This window comes from Pelodiscus sinensis, chromosome 2 (genome assembly GCF_052426305.1).
Source record: "Pelodiscus sinensis isolate ZL-2025 chromosome 2, ASM5242630v1, whole genome shotgun sequence".
Classification (NCBI taxonomy): domain Eukaryota; kingdom Metazoa; phylum Chordata; order Testudines; family Trionychidae; genus Pelodiscus; species Pelodiscus sinensis.
Window position 1 is genome coordinate 85,280,532 of NC_143053.1, and position 20,359 is coordinate 85,300,890.

Below are 20,359 nucleotides of genomic sequence, written 5' to 3' on the forward strand. Positions count from 1 at the left end.
CTCTACCATTCCAGAGGGCTTGCGTCTGTGCTCAATAGCAATCCAAAGCAGGGCAGACTGACATGTGTTCATTTTCACCAGATGAGTCAGATTCCACCAGCAGGAAGTTGATTTCCTTTTTTAGTGGTTCGGGTTCTGTAGTTTTAGCACTAGAGTATTTATTTTTAAAGATTTCTTAACAGAAAGCTCCACACCTTGTCCCTCTCAGATTTTGGAAAGCACTTCTGGTTCTTAATCCTTGTCGAATGCTGCAACTATCTTTAGAAATCTCACATTGGTACCTTCTTTGCGTTTTGTCAAATCTACACTGAAAATGTTCTTAGAACAAACAGCATGTGCTAGGTCATCCTAAGAGAATGCTATAACAAGAAATATATGGCAGAATGTGGGTAAAACAGATCAGGAGACATGTCAGACTCCTCCAATGAGTTCAGTCACAAATTTAGTTAACACATTGTTTATTTGATAAGTGTCATCAGCATGGATGCATGTCCTCTGGAATGCAGACATGTAGGACATACGAATATTTAGCATCCCTGACCTGGAAAACAACTTGCATTTCAAGTTACAAAATGTGTCATACAAACAACAGTTCTCATTTTCAGGTGACAGTGTAAATAAAAAAGCAGGTAAAGGTTGGACCTCCCTGGTCCGGCACACTTGGGACCTGAGGTGTCCCGGACCAGGAAGTTTACCAGACCAGGGAAGATCAGTGCTCCCCTCCTGGCAGCCCCGTTCCTGGGCTTCTCTCCTTGGCAACCCTGCTCCCAGGCTCCTGCCCTGCTGCTGGCCCTGCTAAAGCTAGCCCACCATGGCTCCTCACCATGCTGCTCACCCTCTGCTCCAGGGTTTCCCGGGGTTCCTGGCAGGGACTGCTTGGCCACTGCCGGACCCACTGCCACAAGGTGATCCCCAGGGTTCCCAACTGGGGCCACACAGCACCACTGGCCATCCTGCCAGCAGCCAGGGCCACCCAGCCACCCTGCCCCTCTGCTAGGGCCGCCTCGCTGCCACAGGGGATTCTGTGGGTTTCCCAGCCGGGGCCGTCCACCTCCACCAGTCCCGCTTTAGCTGGGGAGTTCCCCAGTGGAGGCTGCCCAGTCATCCCGGCCCCGCTGCCACCAGGGGTTCACCGAGGTTCCTGGCTGGGGTCGCCTGACTTCAGACAGCTCCACTGCAACTGGGGGTTCCCTGGTTCACCCTGCTAATGCCAAGGGTTCTCTGGTCTGGGTGAGGGCTCCCTGGAAGCCACCTGGCCTCATTGATGCTGAGGTTTCCCTGTCCAGGATGAGGGCTCCTTGACCACCATCTGACCCCTCTGACACTAGGGGCTCCCCAACCACTGCCTGGCCCTACTGATGCTGGGGGTTCCTCAGCCAGGGCGGGGTGTCCTCAGATGCCACCTGGCCCAACCAGGGCTCCCCAATCCCTGCATTGCTCCCACCTCCAGGGCTCTTTGGTTCAACGATATCTGTGGCCCTGACAGAACACGGGTGTTCCCAGACTAGAGAGTCCCACATTTGGGAGATTCAGACTGTAGTATTATTTCCCACAAATGTAAACAAACTTGTTTGTCTTATCAATTGGCTGAACAAGAAGTAGGACTGAGAGGACTTGTGGGCTTTAAAATTTTACATTGTTTTGTTTTTGAGTGCAACTGTATGTAACAAAAAAATCTATATTTGTAAGATGCACTTTCATGATAAAGAGATCCTATTATTTGTACTTGTATGAGGTGAATTGTAAAATACTTTCCTTTGTTTATCATTTTACAGTGCAAATATTTTAATAAGAAATAATATAAAGTGAGCACTGTACACTTTGTAATTCTATGTTATAATTGAAATCAATATATCTGAAAATGTAGAAAACATCCAAAATATTTAACACATTTTAATTAGTATTGTGTTTAACAAGATGATTAAAACTGTGATGAATGTTTTAAGGGTGATTGATTTTTTTTTTACTTAATCATATGAGTTAACTTCAATTAATTGATATCCCTACTTCTTATTTCTTAAAAAAAGTTTTCCCTGCAATCAGAATAATAAAAGGTTATGGTGGCACAATCCTAAGCGAAGGACTATGAAGTGATTCCTTTATCAATCACTGATGAAGAAATTACTGAGCCTGTGTCATCAGAGCTACTTACAAAACAGAACAACAGGATGGGGAGTTTGATAGCTGGAGCTATCAATGCTGCAAGAAGAAGTGGTATGTGCTATTACTAAAATGAAGTCTGGAAAGCATTAGGGGTAGGCAACATACCAGCAGAATTGTTAAAGGTGATTGGTGACTATGATATTATTCTGACGTGGACAATTTGTAATGATTTATGAATGACTAGATTTTGGCTGGATGGCTGAATGAAAGGAATCTTTCTGCCCTTACCAAAGAGAGGAAACAAATCAGAAGATAATAACACTCTTATTATTCCCCTAATATCTCATGCAAACACAGTTGTGCTCTACCTAAGACAGGATCGGATTAAGCATATGTTATAAGCAGAACTACCACTAAAACAAGATGGTTTCAGAAAGAGATGAGGCACGTTATTTAATCACGAACATCCATCACATCATTGAAAAATGACAAATGCAAGAACTACAATCACTCTCTCTGGGTATATCTACACTACAGCGCTAATTCGAACTAACTTAGTTCGAATTAGTTAATTCGAACTAAGCTAATTCGAACTAACAGATCCAGACTAAAAAACTAGTTCGAATTAGCGTTTTGCTAATTCGAACTAGCATGTCCACATTAAGGGGTTAAGGATGGCCGGAAGCAGTGCCGGCAGGGCATCAGATGAGGACTTAGAGCGTGGAGCTGCTGTCTCAGGCTAGCCGAGAGCTGTGCTTAAAGGGTTCCGATCCCCACCCCAGACAGACAGTTCTCAGGGGTGTCCCGCTTGCAAAGCAGTCCTGGCTTGGAGTGCCCTGAGTGCCCACACTGGGCACATCACAGCACTCGGCCATCAGACTGGCTGCACTTGCCGCAGGCTGCCATCTGGGGAGAGGGGGCAATAGGGGGACTGCAGGAGAGCTTCTACCCCCAGAAGCCCGCAGAGCTAGCCCAGTCCTCTCCATCGGGTGCTCGTACCCCATTCCTCCCTCACCTCCTTCCACTTACCCTTCCCTAGCCCCCCTTCCTGATGTACAAAATAAAGAAAACGTGTGGTCAAAAATAGAATCTCTCTTTATTGAACAAAACTCGGGGAGACTGGGAAAAGGAGGTGGGAGAGGGGAAGAGAGAGGCTGGGAGAGGGGAGGGCAACTAAAATGATCAGAGGTTTGGAACAGGTCCCATATGAAGAGAGGCTAAAGAGACTGGGACTTTTCAGTTTAGAAAAGAGAAGATTGAGGGGGGATATGATAGAGGTCTATAAAAGCATGAGTGGGGTGGAGAGGGTGCATCAAGAAAAGTTCTTCATTAGTTCCCATAATAGAAGGACTAGAGGACACCAAAGGAAAGGAATGGGTCGCAGGCTTCAAACTAGTAACAGAAAGTTCTTCTTCACAAAGCAAAGAGTCAACCTGTGGAACTCCTTGCTGCATGAGGCTGTGAAGGCTAGAACTAGAACAGAGTTTAAAGAGAAGTGAGATAAAGTCATGGAGGTTGGGTCCATGGAGTGGTATTAGCCAGGGGGTAGGAGTGGTGTCCCTGCCCAAAGTTTGTGGAAGGCTGGAGAGGGATGGCACGAGACAAATGGCTTGGTCACTGTCTTCGGTCCATCCCCTCTAGGGTCCCTAGGGGTGGCCGCTGTCGGCAGACAGGCTACTGGGCTAGATGGAACTTTGGTCTGACCCTGTACGGCCATTGTAAGCTCAGGGCTCAGGGTCGGGGGTCTCAGTGGACCACCTTGATTTTCATGCACACCTGTTCCTGGGTGGCCAGGCTGGCAGCTCTCCTGCCCTAGCCGGCCACTTTCCTGTGCCTAGTGTGGAGGTCGTGAATGAGGTCCACGATGTCTGCACTAGACCAGGCGGGTGCCCGCCTCTTGCGGTCCTGGGCAAGCTTCTGGGAGCCACCAGCCTGGTCCCGGGAATAGGGGGAGGGCTGGGGGGCATCGGGTGGCTAGCTCGAGCTGTGCCAGGTGCAGGGTCTGCTGGCTGGGTGCTGGCAGGCTTGCACCTGGCACGGGCACCGTAGCCAGCCCGTGCCCCTTTAAGGGGTCCGGGGCCGGGAGGGGGGCAATAGAGTTTCCCTGGTGGTGCCCAGAGTGGCCACCAGGGAAAGCTGGGGAGGGCTAGCCTCCCACTAGTTTGAATTAAGGGGCTACACACCCCTTAATTCGAACTAGTAAGTTCGAACTAGGCTTAGTCCTCGTAGAATGAGGTTTACCTAGTTCGAACTAAGCGCTCCGCTAGTTCGAATTAAGTTCGAACTAGAGGAGTGCTAGTGTAGCGCCTATCAAAGTTAATTCGAACTAACGTCTGTTAGTTCGAATTAACTTTGTAGTGTAGACATACCCTCTTTTATCCTGCGTTTCATTAACTAAAAACATTCAACAAAGTCCAGCATGACCATCTATGGAAAATATTGGCAGATGTGGAGGGACAGTAAAGCATCTCATTAAACTCAGTTAAAGTCTCTACTGTCAACAACAGACTATACGGTGCCAGCAGTCACAAGTGATTTTCCAATGGGATGGGTGTGAAACAAAATTGTATTCGAGCCTTCTCAACATGCATACAGAATTTTTATGAGACAAACCTGAAAAGTTTTGACAAAGCGAATAGAGCTGGGATTTCTACTGAAGCACACGTCTTAACCAACCTCAAATATGCTGATAGCAGGACGCTCTTTGCTACAGCCACCAATGCAGTACAAGGAATGTTAGAGTCTGTTAAAAAATGTTGTGAGAAATATTAATGATCCCTGTTTGAGGCAAGAACAAAATACATGTATGTTGTTATGATCAACAACAAAAAATGCAAGTGACATTTCAATTAACAGTCAACAGTCAAATAGATCAATTCAGTTATATGAGATCGTATATATCCAAACAAGGAGGTAGTTTTAAAGAAACCAAAAGAAGATTAAGCATGGCTCACTCAGCCATGACATTTTTTATGAAAGTTTGGAAAAACCATGGCATCTCAAAATTTGGTTGGTGAAAAGCTTAATTTTTTCCCATAGCAATGTATGGATATAACTCATGGGAAATAAATGCTGCTGACAAGAAGAAAATTGAAGCCTTTGAGATGTAATAATCTTTGTCAGCATTACATATCTCGTGGATAGAAAAGAAGATGAATGCTTATGTTAGAAAGAGAAGCAGACCCTGCTGTCGAATATAATCTGGTACAAACCTATGTACTTTGGGCACATCAGACATAGGGATGGACATAACCGCGAGAAAGTTATAATGGAAGGAATGGTGGCAGTCATAACACATGGATAATTGTCAGCCAGTGAGAAGATGGATAGATAGGGTGTATAGATCACTAACAGGTCAGCTGCTGAGTGTTCAAAGCTAGCAATGTATGGCAAAAGCCCCAGGTAATTCTGCTGTAATGTCACCAATATTCAGACATGAATAAATAGATTTTTACTACTTAAAGATCAGATTAGGTTTTGCCTGTGCACAAGGGCATGGTGATGGGGAAGGCTAGTTCTCCTCTTTACCACTTGTGCAATACCATACATAAATGAGACTATAATAAACAGCAATATCTAATGCGGAAGATTGGGAGTAGAGTCCTCTAGATTCCATTCCTGACTCTACACACTATATGACCCTAGGCAAGTCACTTAGCTTTATGCTTGAGTTAATTCATGTTCTAAATGAAATCCATCTTCTTCACATAAGTTCTAAAGAGACATAATATGCTAATGCTTGTGAGGAACGTTGATAATCTAATCGTATGGGCAGGTTTTCATTTATAGTGAAACGTGTCGTATGCAAACACCAAGGGGTCTGTAGAACTTACTTCTCTTGCATTTATGGTGTTGGAAACTGTTGAGGATATTTCAAATGGGAATGTTTAATTGAATATTATGATTGTTATTATAATTTTGTCCCGTTGGGTCTCGGACAAAGTTACATACATAAAAAAAACTTTTTTGTGCCTGAATTTCATAAAATCTTTAAACTATCACATTTGGCTTTTAAATACAAACCTTACTAAGAACTGTAAAGGTGTTTCTTACCATATTTATAGAAAGCATCATTTTCCAGCCTCCCAAAGTAAAGAGGAACATTTTCAAAGTGCACTCTTATTATTGGTAATACACAGATATCTTATTCTGAATAATTTAGAATTCAGGCATACCTCTAAGGAACAGTTTTGTTTGGGGGGGCAAGAAGAAACAAAATACTTTCAGGAGTATTCATTGGGTGTTATATGCTACTCCTGGTACATTGGACCAATGGATTTGGTGAGAAAACTAGTGTAAGATAGATTTGGGGTTGTGAGCCACCTTCTTCTTGCCCATCTCTGTCCTTTTGGGTCATTATCCACCCCGGAAAGTAGTTAGAAATAATAGTCTTTATGCTCCAAGTTAAAAGACTCTCACTGTGACTGGTCTTCATGTTGAACAGTGTTTCCCAACCAATGGTACGAGTACCCTTAAGGGTACTCGAGAGAAGTCTGGGGAGTGTGTCAACAAAATTGAAATTTGGAGAAAACTGAATTTTTGTTTTAAGTTTTACAGGGCTTTATTATTTTTGTACTTTTTACACCAAAAAATGTCATCGCCCACCCTGCTACAAATGTGTTGCAATAGTAAAAAAGATTGTGTATGTCTGAAAACTGTAGGTACTGGCAGTGCTGATTTTTTTAAAGGGGGTGTGCTTATAATTTTTAAGGGGTACTTTATGAAAAAAGGTTCAGAAACACTGATGTAGAACACTGATTAACAGAGGATTCATGCACATGCTCTACTGCTCATGAATAGGCCAGGTATTTTGTATTCCTTATTAATATCATAGAAGACTTACCTGGTGAAGCCTGGGTCTGTCAAGGGTGCAGGAGTCAAAGGGATGCAGGAGGGCAGGGCAGAAGGCTGGAGGTGGGGGGTAGGGGTGTAGGGGTCAGGGTGGGGGATTGAAGAGGTGTTCAGGACAGATGGCTGAGGTTATGGGAGTATGAAATTGAGGGTTGGGAGATGAGGAGGGGCTCAGAGCTGGGGGGTCCCATCTGGCAGGGTTTTCTCTTCCCCTCCTGGCTGGTGGGGTCTTCCCTCTCTCCCCAGCCCTCCCTGGCTGGCAGGGGTCTTTCCCCAACCATCTGGCAGGGCTTTCTCCCTCCCCTTCTCTGACACTGTGGCCAAGTGTTGGGGGGCTATTTACCCATCTGGTGGCAAGCAAAATGGTGAGCCCCAGCCCCTGCTGGCCACTCTCTTGGTGGTGTGGCTTCCCCTTGTAGTCACTCTGCAGTATAGCTCTCCCCTGCACTTGCTACCTCTACTAGCCACTGTGAGTATCACGTCTCTCCTCTCTGCCCCCTTCATTTCCATATTATGGAAAACAGTCCCATTCCAGCGACTTCCCATTTTCTTGGCACAACCAAACCCTGACCCTGACCTTGCTTTAAGTTAGGATTAGAGGAAGCTGAATACTAAACTTGTTGGCCCTAGCAGACAGAGAGGTAAACTCACAGACAGACACACTCCAAATTATATAGAGAGATTAGCAAGATTTCAATTCCTCTTTCTGAACATGACTTATAAAAGCTAGTTATAATTACAAAATTTAAAAAAAATTATTAACTGGTGGTAGGTAATATTTGGGCACAACATTTGGGACAAACATTATAGCACAGCCTTACTCGTTCCTATTAATGACTGAAAGAATAGTTTTATGATTAAGCAATTGAACATAATATCAAAGTATCAAGAATACAAGACAAAATGTATTTGGAGGAGGGGAAAGAAAGGTCTTGAAAGATAAAATATTACTCAGTATTTATAATCATACTTCATAGCTCACTAGTCAATGTGCATGACTGACATACCACATGCTTTGTAAAACAATAATCAAGTTATGTCACAACATTAGATCTCAGATTATGTAACAATAGCATTAGGCATGTGATTTAGGGACTCAGTTCTGCAAGGTTTTGAGATTGGGTCCTTTGTGAAAATCAGTAGCAAAATCCAGTATTACCAATCTTCTGGTATTGTCTGTTCATTCTTGTGTGGTATATCAGCTGCATGGTAATGTAACAATGGAGTTTGGGTGAAGCTTCATTGAAGTTGGGGCACAACAAATGCCCTTCAATCAGGATAAATGTAAAACATGGAGAAGTTCCTGTTTTGGTTAATGGCTCCTGAAATATGAGCCATCACATAAAGCATAGGCCACATGCAAGACTTGTCAAAAAAAACTATGTGGGCAGAGAAGTTTCACTTTCACTGTCTAATGGACATATATGTGTCTGTGAGCAAAAGCTCCAGGAAGCAACCAGGAACAGAGAAAGACAAGCAGCTGTATATACCAGCAGAGAAACAGTAGAAGTAAAACCCTGAGGCTCCATCTATACTGCGGGTGTTTTGAGGAAAAGGAAATGTAAATGGAGCACTAGTTTGCATATCTTGCACTCTCATTTGCATATCTGCTTCCGATCCTTTTCGAGGAAGAGGTTTTTGTGATAAAAAGCCCTGTATAGATGCGGCCATTTGTCGGAAAAAACCCTTTTGCACAAGCGCCTGTAAACTTCATATTTGAGGAATAAAGGCTCTTGAGCAAAACGGTTTTTTTCCGACAAATAGCCCCATCTACACAGAGCTTTTTATCACAAAAACCTCTTGCACAAAAAGGATCAGAAGAAGATATGCAAATGAGAGTGCAAGATATGCAAATGAGCACTCCATTTGCTTTTCCTCTCCCTCAAAACACCCGAAGTATAGATGTAGCCTAAGGGAAGAGAGAGGTTTGTAGCCAGACTATTAGCTGGAAAGAAGCTTGTAACTACGACCAAAGAAACTGCCTTCTATTGTTTAATTACTACTGTGTTCAAGGAAACAGGACTTTATATATATTCTGTGTAAATAAACAGGATTATATCAAATAAATATCTGACATCCATTTTCTCTCCCATGGAAATAGCCCACAAGATCTCAAACATGTGGGTCAAAAGGCATAATGTAGGTTACCTTATTGCTTCACACTGGGTATCTGTATCATAGGTCTTAGAGATATTTTTCATCCGTTGTATGTGTTCTCTTGAACACTGTCTCTCAAAGTAGATTGTAAATGAAACTAGTAAGGAAATGTCAACTTCCAGCATCTTACAGTGAAGATGAGTCACATAGGGAAATGTATGACTTAGTGCCCACTAAACAGGCAGATAGAGGGAGATGAGAGACAGAAATGCATTTTTGTTTATGTCAGAAATTCAGGAGTTCAGAAGTTTGGGGCCAGATTCAATGTTATCCTACAGCATTGTTTGAACCCCTGAGGCATCCTAATACTCAGTAGATAATCTAGTGAGTCAGACACAACACTGAACACTGTATGCAACAAGTGATCTTGATGCTACAGTAATCGTGAGAAGCTTTATTCTGTCTTCCAATCACCTTTGCCCAAATTGTAATGCTCTTTACTGCCAGTTAACTCTTCTGTAATTAATGATGTCAGAGCTCAGCCTTGCTGCAAATTCTTTCACTGTATCTTTTTTAACCTCTTCATTTGCAAGTTTTATAAATCCCAACCCTGAAAATTACCTCATCCATTTTAGTCCTGCCATTGAAATATTTGATTGATGTTTTAAGCCTCATTTCTCTCTCCAACCATTTTCTGCACTGTCTTTTCTTCTTTCCAGAAGGCCAAGGCATAAGCTTCTCCTCTTAATTTTTGGCCAGACTGTTACTTGATCCCCTCATGACTGCCTTTGTTTAAAAACAAAAACAAAAAAGGACGAGAGGATAACTAAAGTAGATGAAAATTAAACTTGGCTACTGCTACTCCTGTGTTGTTACTTCTTTTCAAGTGTTTCTTAAAAAACAGCAGAATCAGCTCAGGAATTTAGATGCCTATTAGCCAGCAAGAAAAATAAAAAACCTGCCCCTTTGAGTGAAGACAGTGGCTGGAGGGTAGGATGGACTGCTTCCATTGTTCGGGGGTGGCTGAGCTGTTCCTTCATGAACAGCACTCACGCCAGGTGTGCTGTCAGTGCAAATTAAAGTGATGAAGAACATAGACCTACTTTGCTCCTCCTGAGATATATTTTCTGAATCTGTTTTGGAAAACATGTGCTAGAAGGAAATGCAGACAAGCACCATTATCATTTACAGGCAAAAACATTTCCTCCAGGACTAAAGGACCGAGTATATGGGTCAGTATGACAGCTAGAAGTCTATACACATGCTTTTGGTAGCAAGCATCAGAATAATTTGTGAACCGGACCTCCTGTAAGCAATCTTCGGTTGTTACCAATGGGTCATGGTCTAACTTTTCTTGTAATGTGACTCTTACACAGCATGATTTAATCTGAGGTGAGATAAGAAGCCTCACATATGCAACTCGTGAGAGACTGTTCTGATTTTCAAAATGTCTTCTGTACTTTTAATTTTGTTCTGCATATAGGTTAATTTTCTGTAACCTTATGATCCATGTTGCCACATTAGATGTTGCCATGTCACACATCTGTTTTGCATTTTATTTTTTTGTATGGTTATGTTACAAAATACCTTATGAGCTACTGCTGAAACCACCAGCTCTTGTTTCTTCCTAATATGGTGCTGTAAGGCCTTGGTTTGAGTTAGCTGAAGTGTTGAAGGAGTCAGAGCCCAGAGATCAGACTGGTGTGATGCTAAAGGAGCGCTAGGGTCACAGTTAGTATTCCACACACTGAAAGGCAGAAAATGTTTGAATTCCCTGACAATGACTAAAAGACAGTTTAGTCCAAGCCAGTTGTGTTATCTGGGAACATGTTCTGCTGCTTCTTCAACATAGATTTCATTGCAAGAATGAAAGGAGTGTTCATTTTAATGACTGCCATTAAAGGAATTCTGACCTGATATATGTGCTTGATTGTTTTTACAAAGGTTTATAACATTGAGACTGTTCTTTGAAATGGCTCCTGCAGAAGCTCTTTTTAAATAAGAATCGTCACTTGCATTTTAACTACAGAAAAGGGGAAAGATGTCTTGTAATAAAAATGCTAGATGGGGATTTTTAAAATCTGGTCTCAGTTCCTGGCTCTGCTACAAACTTTGTGCGTGACCATAGTCAAGTCATTTGATCTAGCCATGCCTCAGTTGCCCCATCTGTAAAATGAAAACAATCATTATTTGTCCTAATCTTTATCTATCTTGTCTATTTAGATTAGTTCTTCTCAATTTTTTCTATAATGAGACCTGTCCTCTCATTCATCTGGGAACCTTCTCCTATTTAAGACTACAGATAGAACAAAGTGGTCACAGCTTCCTAATACTACCCTGTGTCAGACAGCACCTGGATGAAAACAACTGATATATTATAAGCTCTTTGAAGCACAAGGTGCCTGTCTATCTGCATTGCCAAGTACAACGTGGCACCAATCCTTTTGTAGTCACTACAGGAGTGCACCTTTTTATCTTATTTATATTCTGTATTAACATTTAGAATGTCATATTGGAAACATTACTAGTTGGATCTATTTGGCTAACAAATGTTGCCTCCCTCACCACACCCGCAATGAAAGAATTGGGGTTACTTGGATTGGTTATGGTGTGTTTTATTTTAATAATTGAAGCATTATTAGAGCCTTCTGTGATCTCTTGCCACATGAATTTTAATGACTGTAATTTATTTACATTTTTTTTCTTGCTGATATGTGGGGGAGGAAAGGGTGAACCGGGAAATAACCAGAAGAATAGTTTCCACACGGAGCTATATGATGATTTTATTGGTGACTCAGTCATCTGAGGCTTTATGAACTAAAGCCAAGTGAGATGGTCTGGTGTCTCCAATAGGCAAACTCCATGGAAATCACTCAAATAGCTTTAACCACTTTGATGTCATGAGTTCCCCCTTGTTTCTTGATTGTGCCTTGCCCTAATTAAAACAATAATGGTTGGACTGTGTGTGTTTACACTACTTGCAGTTCATGCGAAAATATGTGGAAACACTGACTTTAATTTTGCTCTTCCAAAAAAAGCATGTATCCAAATAATAATTTTTTTCTGCTTTTTTGGAAGCTTTTTCTTCCACCCATTTAAAAGCTTTAATTCCTTCCTTATCATCTGGCTAGTGACAGACAGTCATGTTTGGCAAGTGTACCATTTGCAATGTACATCCCATAATCAAAGCTTTGGGAGAGCAGCTCTGCTTTGCCCTGTATAAGAACTGGTAATGTCCACAGCTGGAGTTGGTGGTTCCATTGTTCCCACCGTTGATCCCTAGCCTTGAGTTCAGCTCTGGACTGCAGCACTAATCGGCTTAGACTACCCAAATGATCAGGGAGTGCTCCAGCATTCTCAGAGAAACAGCCAGCACTTCACCTCGGAACAACTGCACAAGAGGAAAGAATAAGTTAATTCTTTGGCCTTCATTTGTTTTGTTTAGAAAACCACCATGAAAACACAGTGATGGGAGGAGGAAGCCCGAAAAGGGCTATTTTTATGGAGCTAGTGAGGTGTGTGTGGGTTTAAATAATGTGTTGTTGCAGCATGAGGACACTGAAAAGGAAGAGAAATGGGGAATGTATTCCTGTTAATTTAAATAGGTAAGGACGGGATGGCCCTTCTCCATTTCCAGGGCCACTAGGATCCTCTCTCCAAATTCCATTGTACAGTTAGTATTATTTATTGTGTGTATTACAGTCACACAAAAGAGCTCAACTAAGAGCAGACACTCATTGCGCATATAGTAGCCACACGGTACATATAGCGTAAGACAGCCTCCACCCAGAAGAATTTAGGAGCAAAATACACCAGACAGAGTAAAGCTGGCAGGGGAAATTGAAGCACCACAAAGTAAAATAACATGTCATGGTCACACAGTAGTGCAGTGATAGAGCTGGGAAGAGAAGTCCAGGCCAGTGCCCAATAATAAACACTTCACAATTAAAAAAAAATTATGAAATGAAAAAATGATGACAAAGGTAGCCCTAAGATTGTGACTGAAACTGCCAAATGAGAAAATTCAGAGAGGAGACTGACTGCATTCTGCTCTTCATTTCCACCATTATGTCCACTGCCCAACTCAAAACAGAGTTGACTGTAAGCTTCGTCTTTTGTGTTAGAAGACAGAACTTCAGAAAGTCAAAGATACAGTATTTCTATTTTTGATCATTATCTTCTTCCAGAAAATCCCTCCCTCTGTGCCGAAGAATTAATAGGATGCTTTCCAACGAGTCCATACATCCTCCCATGTTCAGCCGATCCAATTCCCAGGCCTCCGTGGATAGCACCTCAATGGAGGATTTCTGGTGTGAAGTAGAAAGTATCAAAGAAAACAGTGAACAAGGGCAAGAAGAACAAACACTATTAGAAGTCAAGCCAGCTGATGGTGAGCATACAAATTCCATACTCGTCCTCCCATATTTTACTGTGACTAAATTCTTTCACTGACACCCTTACCAAGGCTTCTACAAACTCCCAGTATGGATGCAATTAAAGTACAGGTGGGCTTTAACCACAAAATGTGGACTGGGACTCTGATTTCCTTTAAAGTCAGAGGGATTCACATCTGGGGAGTTGGTCTGAGTCCACCCATCCATAGTATTAATCAAGAATCACAACCATGCCAAAATGATATTGTGTCCATGGTAGCTCCCTTTCTGAATTTAACAGACAACACAAAGTAATTTCTTGAGAGAGATTTACTCAATTTTGTGTTTTCAGGTATTTGGCACTTTGATTTCTGGAGCAGATTTTTCTGAATTGATCTTTCCTATGTTTCAGCAAGAGATAGAAGATGTGTGAAATGGTATACAGTAGTTAGGAAAGGAATTTCAACAAAACTTCATCCCAAACATGAAACAAACCAAAACTGAATCTAGTTTTTTTGTTTAGTTTTGTTTTAATTTCTTGTGCACCTCCTCTTCCTTGTTTCCTCCAACCTGAAGAGGAAGTTGTGCCACATCCAGAAAAGTGGATGTATTTAACCTTTCTCAATATGGATGTCATTTAGATGTATCCTTGCAAGGACCTGTTTTTATGAGACTGCTAAACCAATATATTAACCAAAGAGAGATCTGTATTTTTTTGAAAATTCATGTTATCCAAACTTCAAAGCTTCTTGAAATTCACACCATTAATATGAACCACACTTAATATGCTACCACTTTGATATGCCACCTCAAAAATAAATTACCCTGGCCTTTTTCCTAATATATTTGGAAATGGAAATTTGAGATGGGGAATGTTTGATATTTGACATGTCTGTTTTTATTACACAGGTCTGTGACAATCCAAAAGCAAACTGTACAACACTATCAGAGGCCTGAGCTAACATAACATCTAGGGTTATATTTTAAAAGCATTGGACTGTGTTCTTTTGATTCAATTCTTATTGAGAATTAGAATGTTACTGGCTTACTGCCACATTCAATGCAATTTAATTGCACTCTTTATGTACCTGAACCTTTGTGGAGTTCAGGCAACATCTGAGCTGTTTCTAATTATCCTCATTTTCAGAAACATCGCAATACGCTGCTGTTAACTGAAACACTCACAACTATACAAATGATTCTGCATTCTCAGGTTTATTGCTAGTCTGATTATGTTCCTGTCTCATTGATTTTTTTCCCCTCTGCTTAAAATTAACAATGAGACTATGAGGTAAAATCCAATACCTTTCTATATTGCACTTACCTCTAAATGGCTCCAATATTGTTGCTTTTGGAAACATATTCAGTGAGGAAGTGAACTGAGCATTAGGAAAATATTTGGTATTGGATCTAAACTCTTTTAAATATTCAGTTATAATTATCAGTCAAGTTTAGATAATACCACTATTATTGCTCAAAACTCAAGAAAACCAAAATGTAAATCCATTAAAAAGAATACAAACCTTTTGATACATCTTTGAGGAAAATGGGAGGGGAAGAGAAGCAGATCTTTTGAGGAGAATAAACTTTCTCATGAATATGTGTTTTCAAAAAGATTAAAAAAAACTTCCATACCATTGACATTAATAACAGGGGGTTAGGGAGTGGGGATGGGAGTGAGGACTTCATCTTGACAGATAAAGGGCTGAAGAAGTGGGCCAAGCGATGGACATATTAGTGACATCAAAGAGGGCTGAACAGTAGCTTTACCATCAGCAGTAAAGTATGAGGTATTTAGACATACATCTATATGCCATGGAATTGGAAATTGTGCAAGGAATCACTGGAGGAACAAAATCCAGGTCCTTTGTATTTTTGAGAAGTGGGACAACTTGCAGTTGGTTTAGCAGAGGTTCATTTCAGAGCTGCACACTGAGCTGGGCAGAAGCAGTTGGGGAAAGCTGAATTTTTAATGGATGGCATGAGAATTTAGTAACAGTTGAGATGACCTAAATACTTTGGAGATTGTCATGACCCCTAGGAAGAAACATTTCTTCCCTAATATTCTCTGAAAGGAGAAGGGAGTTGTACATTGAGGATTATGGCTCCTTATCATGGTATCTAGACTTCATTTCTAAGTAAAAACCAGTGGATTGTACTGTGTGAAAATAACTTTAAAACAAAACAAAAAATGATTACTAGTCCTTAATTAAACCCATTTATCTAAAACATAAAATTAATTTGAATCATTTTATGCAGCAATTGCTTCTATGAAATAGTTTCACTCTAATTTGATCATCACTTTGGTTTTCACAGTGCTACTTAGCTATTGTTTTCAAGTGCTACAACTGGACAAATGATGAGGAAAATTATCCACCAATCTTTTGGTGACATCTAAGCAGAATGACTTTTTGACTGTGCTCACACTCCATTTTCCTGTGTTTTCACACTGCCGTACATACAGAGCTGAGAGATTTGTTAGATGTGTTTCTGGCGGCTTGTGGAAAGGCAAACAAAGTAAGCAACAGGGTCAATAGCTTACGTAAACCCTAGCAATTGAATTGTCTCTTTGTGCATCTAATTGCCAAAGTTCAGTAAATTGGGTCTATCAAGCTATCTAGATCAGGAGTAGCAAGACTTGGTCCATGGGCTGGATCTGACCCACCAAGCCATTTGTTCCAGCCCACGGCTGCCCTGCCACTTCCCCACCCCCAAGCCAATTGAGACCTGGGGACGGGGGAGTGTGCAAATCTCCTCCTCCCTCCAGGGGCGCACGGCACCAGAGGGAACTGCAAACTGTTCAAAACTGGCAGGGTGGGGTTGTGACAGACTTCACATGCCCGCCCCCCCCCCGCCCCCCTCAGGCCAAAAAAGTCTCTTCCTGTTCAAAACATCTGGCAGTTCTCTCTAGGTACCACACACCCCTGGCAGGGAAGGGGGGAAAACTTCACATGCTCCCCCACCCCCATGCCAATCAGGGTCTTTGGGTGAGGGAGGGTGAGAAGTTTCCTCCCCACACAAGGGATGGGCCCCACCTAGAGGAAACAGCCCCCTTCTGCCCAAGACACTGCCCCCTCCACTCAAGGCCCCGCCCCTTGAGGGGCGGCCTGCGACCACTTGCAAAATTTGTGAAGTGGCCTCCCTTCAAAAATGATTGCCCACCCTGATCTAGATTCTGGAATGTCAGGAAGGAAATTAGAGCAAATGTGTAAATGCAGGTGTGCTATTAAAAAAATAATATGTTAATAAAGAGCTCGTTGACTAGCTCTTTTGTTTCTGAAAGACAAAATCAATCCATTTCCTCTTTGACATGTTTGTGTTGCCTATTTGTAAATCAAGGGTGTAGCCTCAACTGGACCACCCCATGAAGTACAGGTCACCCCATCTCAAAAGGATATCATGAAAGTAGAGAGAGGATTACTGCCAACCTTCCGTTGTTAGATGGAAACATCCATACAGGACATATGTATACTCATATAGGAAACTCAAAGGGGTTTCATTGATCTTCTTTAATGAGGGTTGATGTTTAGTGAACTTTCTAGGTAATTATGGGCAGGCACTATGCTATGTGTTTCACAATGCTGCATTAGTGTACTTTAGCGGGCTTGATTTACCCCTGCCAGGCTGTTCTTCTAAACAGCCATTGTGCAGAGACAGCCAAGCTGGGGATTGTTTTCAGGATTGACAATTTGTTGACGAAACTAAATTGTACTTACTTGTGTGGCCTGATACAGATTGGAAATGGAGCCTTCCTGAGTAAAGGCTGGCACACTAACCCAAATATGCTACATCCCTACCCACCCCGTACAAGGCATGTTAACACTCTCACTCCTTCTCAGAGGGGGAACTTGAAGCTGAATGGCTGCAAGATGCGGGCTTATCTACATTGATTTCGGGGGCTGAAGAAGAGGATGGGCAAGCCCTGCTGTCCACACTGACCCGCACGCAAGCTGCCGCAGTACAAAGAAGGTACAATACCTACACTCAGACTATGAGGAAGAAGAACAAACACACTGTCAGGGATGTGCGAGACATCTTTGGAGTTAATGACTCTTCTGTAAGTGGCAAATACTTGCTAATGGAGGGTTTTGAACTTTATTCTTACTTATATTACTGTAGCACACAAATGTCTCAACCAGGGAGCCCACTCTGCAAGGCAATGTAGAAGTAGTAAATGACAGTCCCTGCCTCAAAGAGTGATGTCTGGACCTTTTTGATACCATATAAGCAAATAAGCTATCCTTTGAAAAGAACGCTACAGCCAGCTAAAATAGATGGTGCAAAGCTTTGCAACTAAAATGCCGTGTCCTTTGCCTTTCATTCTGCAATCCACTATCAAGATAAACATTTACTCCCTTATTTTTTGGATATCAGTGAGTTACTTTTGGCAGTTGTGGAAATTTTTCCTTGCTTCTGAGGACACATGCTATTTACTCAGCAATCTTGGCAGTGAGATAAAACCTCTATAGTGAAGCAATAGGGGGCAAGTGTGCATAAGCAGTTAAACACCTGCACGCATTTTTATGATTGTTTCATTGGCAACCTTATTTCACTAATAAGGCAAATAAAAGCCCATTCTTTATTCATTTGTTCAGGAATGAACATTTCTTCCTCCACTTGTCCCCGATGACAGATACAGAATTGCCATTACTTATCCCTGGGCATTGTATTTATATGGTTTTATTTAATTGTGTGCCCTAAGTCCACATACAAAAAAAATCAAAAGAAGCATTCATGAATTTAAATGTGTAATTCCTGTTGTCCTTAATGCAGATCATCACTAAACTACCAAGCCCTGGTTTAAAAAATGGATAGTGTTGGTTATATTGTTGAAAAGTAGTAAGAACCTGCCCTTTTCCTTGAAAATATTCAGTCCTTTCTCATTTGTTTATTTTTTCCAGAAGGTTCACACTATGCACTAATAACCTGCAAAAGGCTATTAAAAAGACAAAGCACAGCTGCTTCACATGAAAATAGGAGTTCAAAAGTAAAGCATGTGGAGAATTAACTTAATGGCTCAGTTTCCAGTTTAAAATAGCCTCTCTGGAACCACAAGTTCATATCCCAGCAAGACTGGCACAGTACCACGTCCTACAAGTACCATGGTTTCCTGTGTTTAGAGTCTCTTGGTTAAGACTCCAATTTCCCAGACTTCTTTGCACAGACATTAAAGATCTCATGGCACTTTTTGTAAGATTAGGCATTTTCCTTAGGCAGAATATCTATCACTTATCTTAAAGCTCCAGCCTTCTTCTCACTTTTTACCATGAGGTATTGGCATGTTAGTCACCCTCTGAAACTTATTAGATATGATATGTATAGCAGAATGCAGTTTCTGCAACAAAATGAAGTTTAATTATGCCAATAAAAAATGGGCACCAGAAAAAATATTACACTAGTTCTTTTTGTTACACAGAGAGTTAATTATAGAATAATAGGACTGGAAGGGACCTCGAGAGGTCATCAAGTCCAGCCCCCTGCCCTTACGGCAGGACTAAGTATTATCTAGATTATCTTTTGTTGATTTATTGGTCTTCTCCTTTTGTCTCACTTAAAGGACTGTAAGTTCTGGAGCTATCTAAAGGCATAGTCTTCAAGTTTTCCTTTTTACAATTACCTTTTTTTAAATTGAGCCCATCTAATTGTTCAGTATTGTGAAAGTCTCAGATCAGATTTAAAAAGTAACCGTTCTGCCAGTCTTAGGATTTCTCATTCCTTCTTCCCATGAAATTGTTTAGTTCTGCCTGCATTGGTAAGCACCTATTGCCATCACAGCCACATTTCACACATTTGCCTTCACTACTTAAAGAGAATACAGGGGAGAGCTCTAAAGGACATGCAGGAAACAAACTCCCATTGAAAATCAATATGAGTTGGGCTCTCAACTGCTGTGTGACATTGAAAATATCCCCACTACATGACCCACTGCTATGGGATTTTGATAGACTCTTTTATTTATCACTTCTCCAGTGATTAGGAAAAATGTGAGGAATTAATATTGGCAGTTTCGTCCACAATGACTGATGTACATTGGCTGAATTGCTGATATCAGATAAATCGCCTTTTCTTCAAATGTTTGCATGCTCATCAGAAATGCCATGTGAAACTCCACATAATAGTTTATGTAACCCTCTACGTTAAAAGAAGAGGTGCAGTCTTCATCCCGCCCTCTAGGCATCATAAACACTACAGCTGCGCAGAGGAGAGGGATACAGAGGGAAACAGTGATTAAACCACAAAGTGAGATTTCTTTTTATAAGGGTGACACACTCATCTTTGCCCACCGAGAGGATGAATACAAATTGGAGGAGAGGAGAGGAAGAATACAAATTGTTAGCATTTTTGGTTGCATAAATAGCTATCACCTGTAGAAGAAAAATTGTCTTTCCTGCTTTTATACACCCTCCCCCCCACACACACACATACACATACTCCAACCCTCTAAAAGAGCATTCTGCCTTTCTTTTTTCCATTTTTAATTTACTTTGCTATCAGCCAGTGGGGAGTCCAACAGGCTCTGGGGGAGGGAAGCATCCTAGGCAAATTGGCAGGTTTATTGAGGTTTTCCACACTGCCTAGAGAAGGAAAAACTGTGTTTCTAGGTTCATTTGCCACCTATTGCTGCAGTCGCTTGCTAAATGAATTGGAGCTCTTACCATCAGGCTTAACTCAAACTGAAACAGAGATAGGGCCAGATTGTGAATGACGCCTGGGTGGGTGCACCAGGAGGGGACTAGGACACGAGGAGTCCTTGTACCCACGTTTAGAGGCCAGCCATGGTTCCAGATCCTTCACTCTGCTGAACACAGGACTGCTCCCAAACCACCCAACATTAGTGGCAAGGAAATGTGATCAATACGGCCATAGGCTGCCCCTTTTCCGGATGGAAAGGTTAACCTGGCTTTGCAGTGGGAAACCTGCTACATCCTTCTAGG

The 20,359-nt window shown here is 41.7% G+C and overlaps 1 protein-coding gene across 4 annotated transcripts in view; it reads left to right on the forward strand.

Annotated features, from left to right (window-relative positions):
* The window catches only part of ARHGAP28 (Rho GTPase activating protein 28), a 111,772-nt gene that overhangs the window by 54,194 nt on the left and 37,219 nt on the right, over positions 1–20,359 (forward strand). For all 4 annotated transcript variants that reach the window (XM_089776302.1, XM_089776303.1, XM_089776304.1 and 1 more), the window contains 2 exons: positions 13,239–13,441; positions 17,264–17,481. In XM_089776302.1, coding sequence (XP_089632428.1) covers positions 13,239–13,441; positions 17,264–17,481 — 421 coding nt within the window. The remainder of the gene's footprint in view (positions 1–13,238; positions 13,442–17,263; positions 17,482–20,359) is intronic.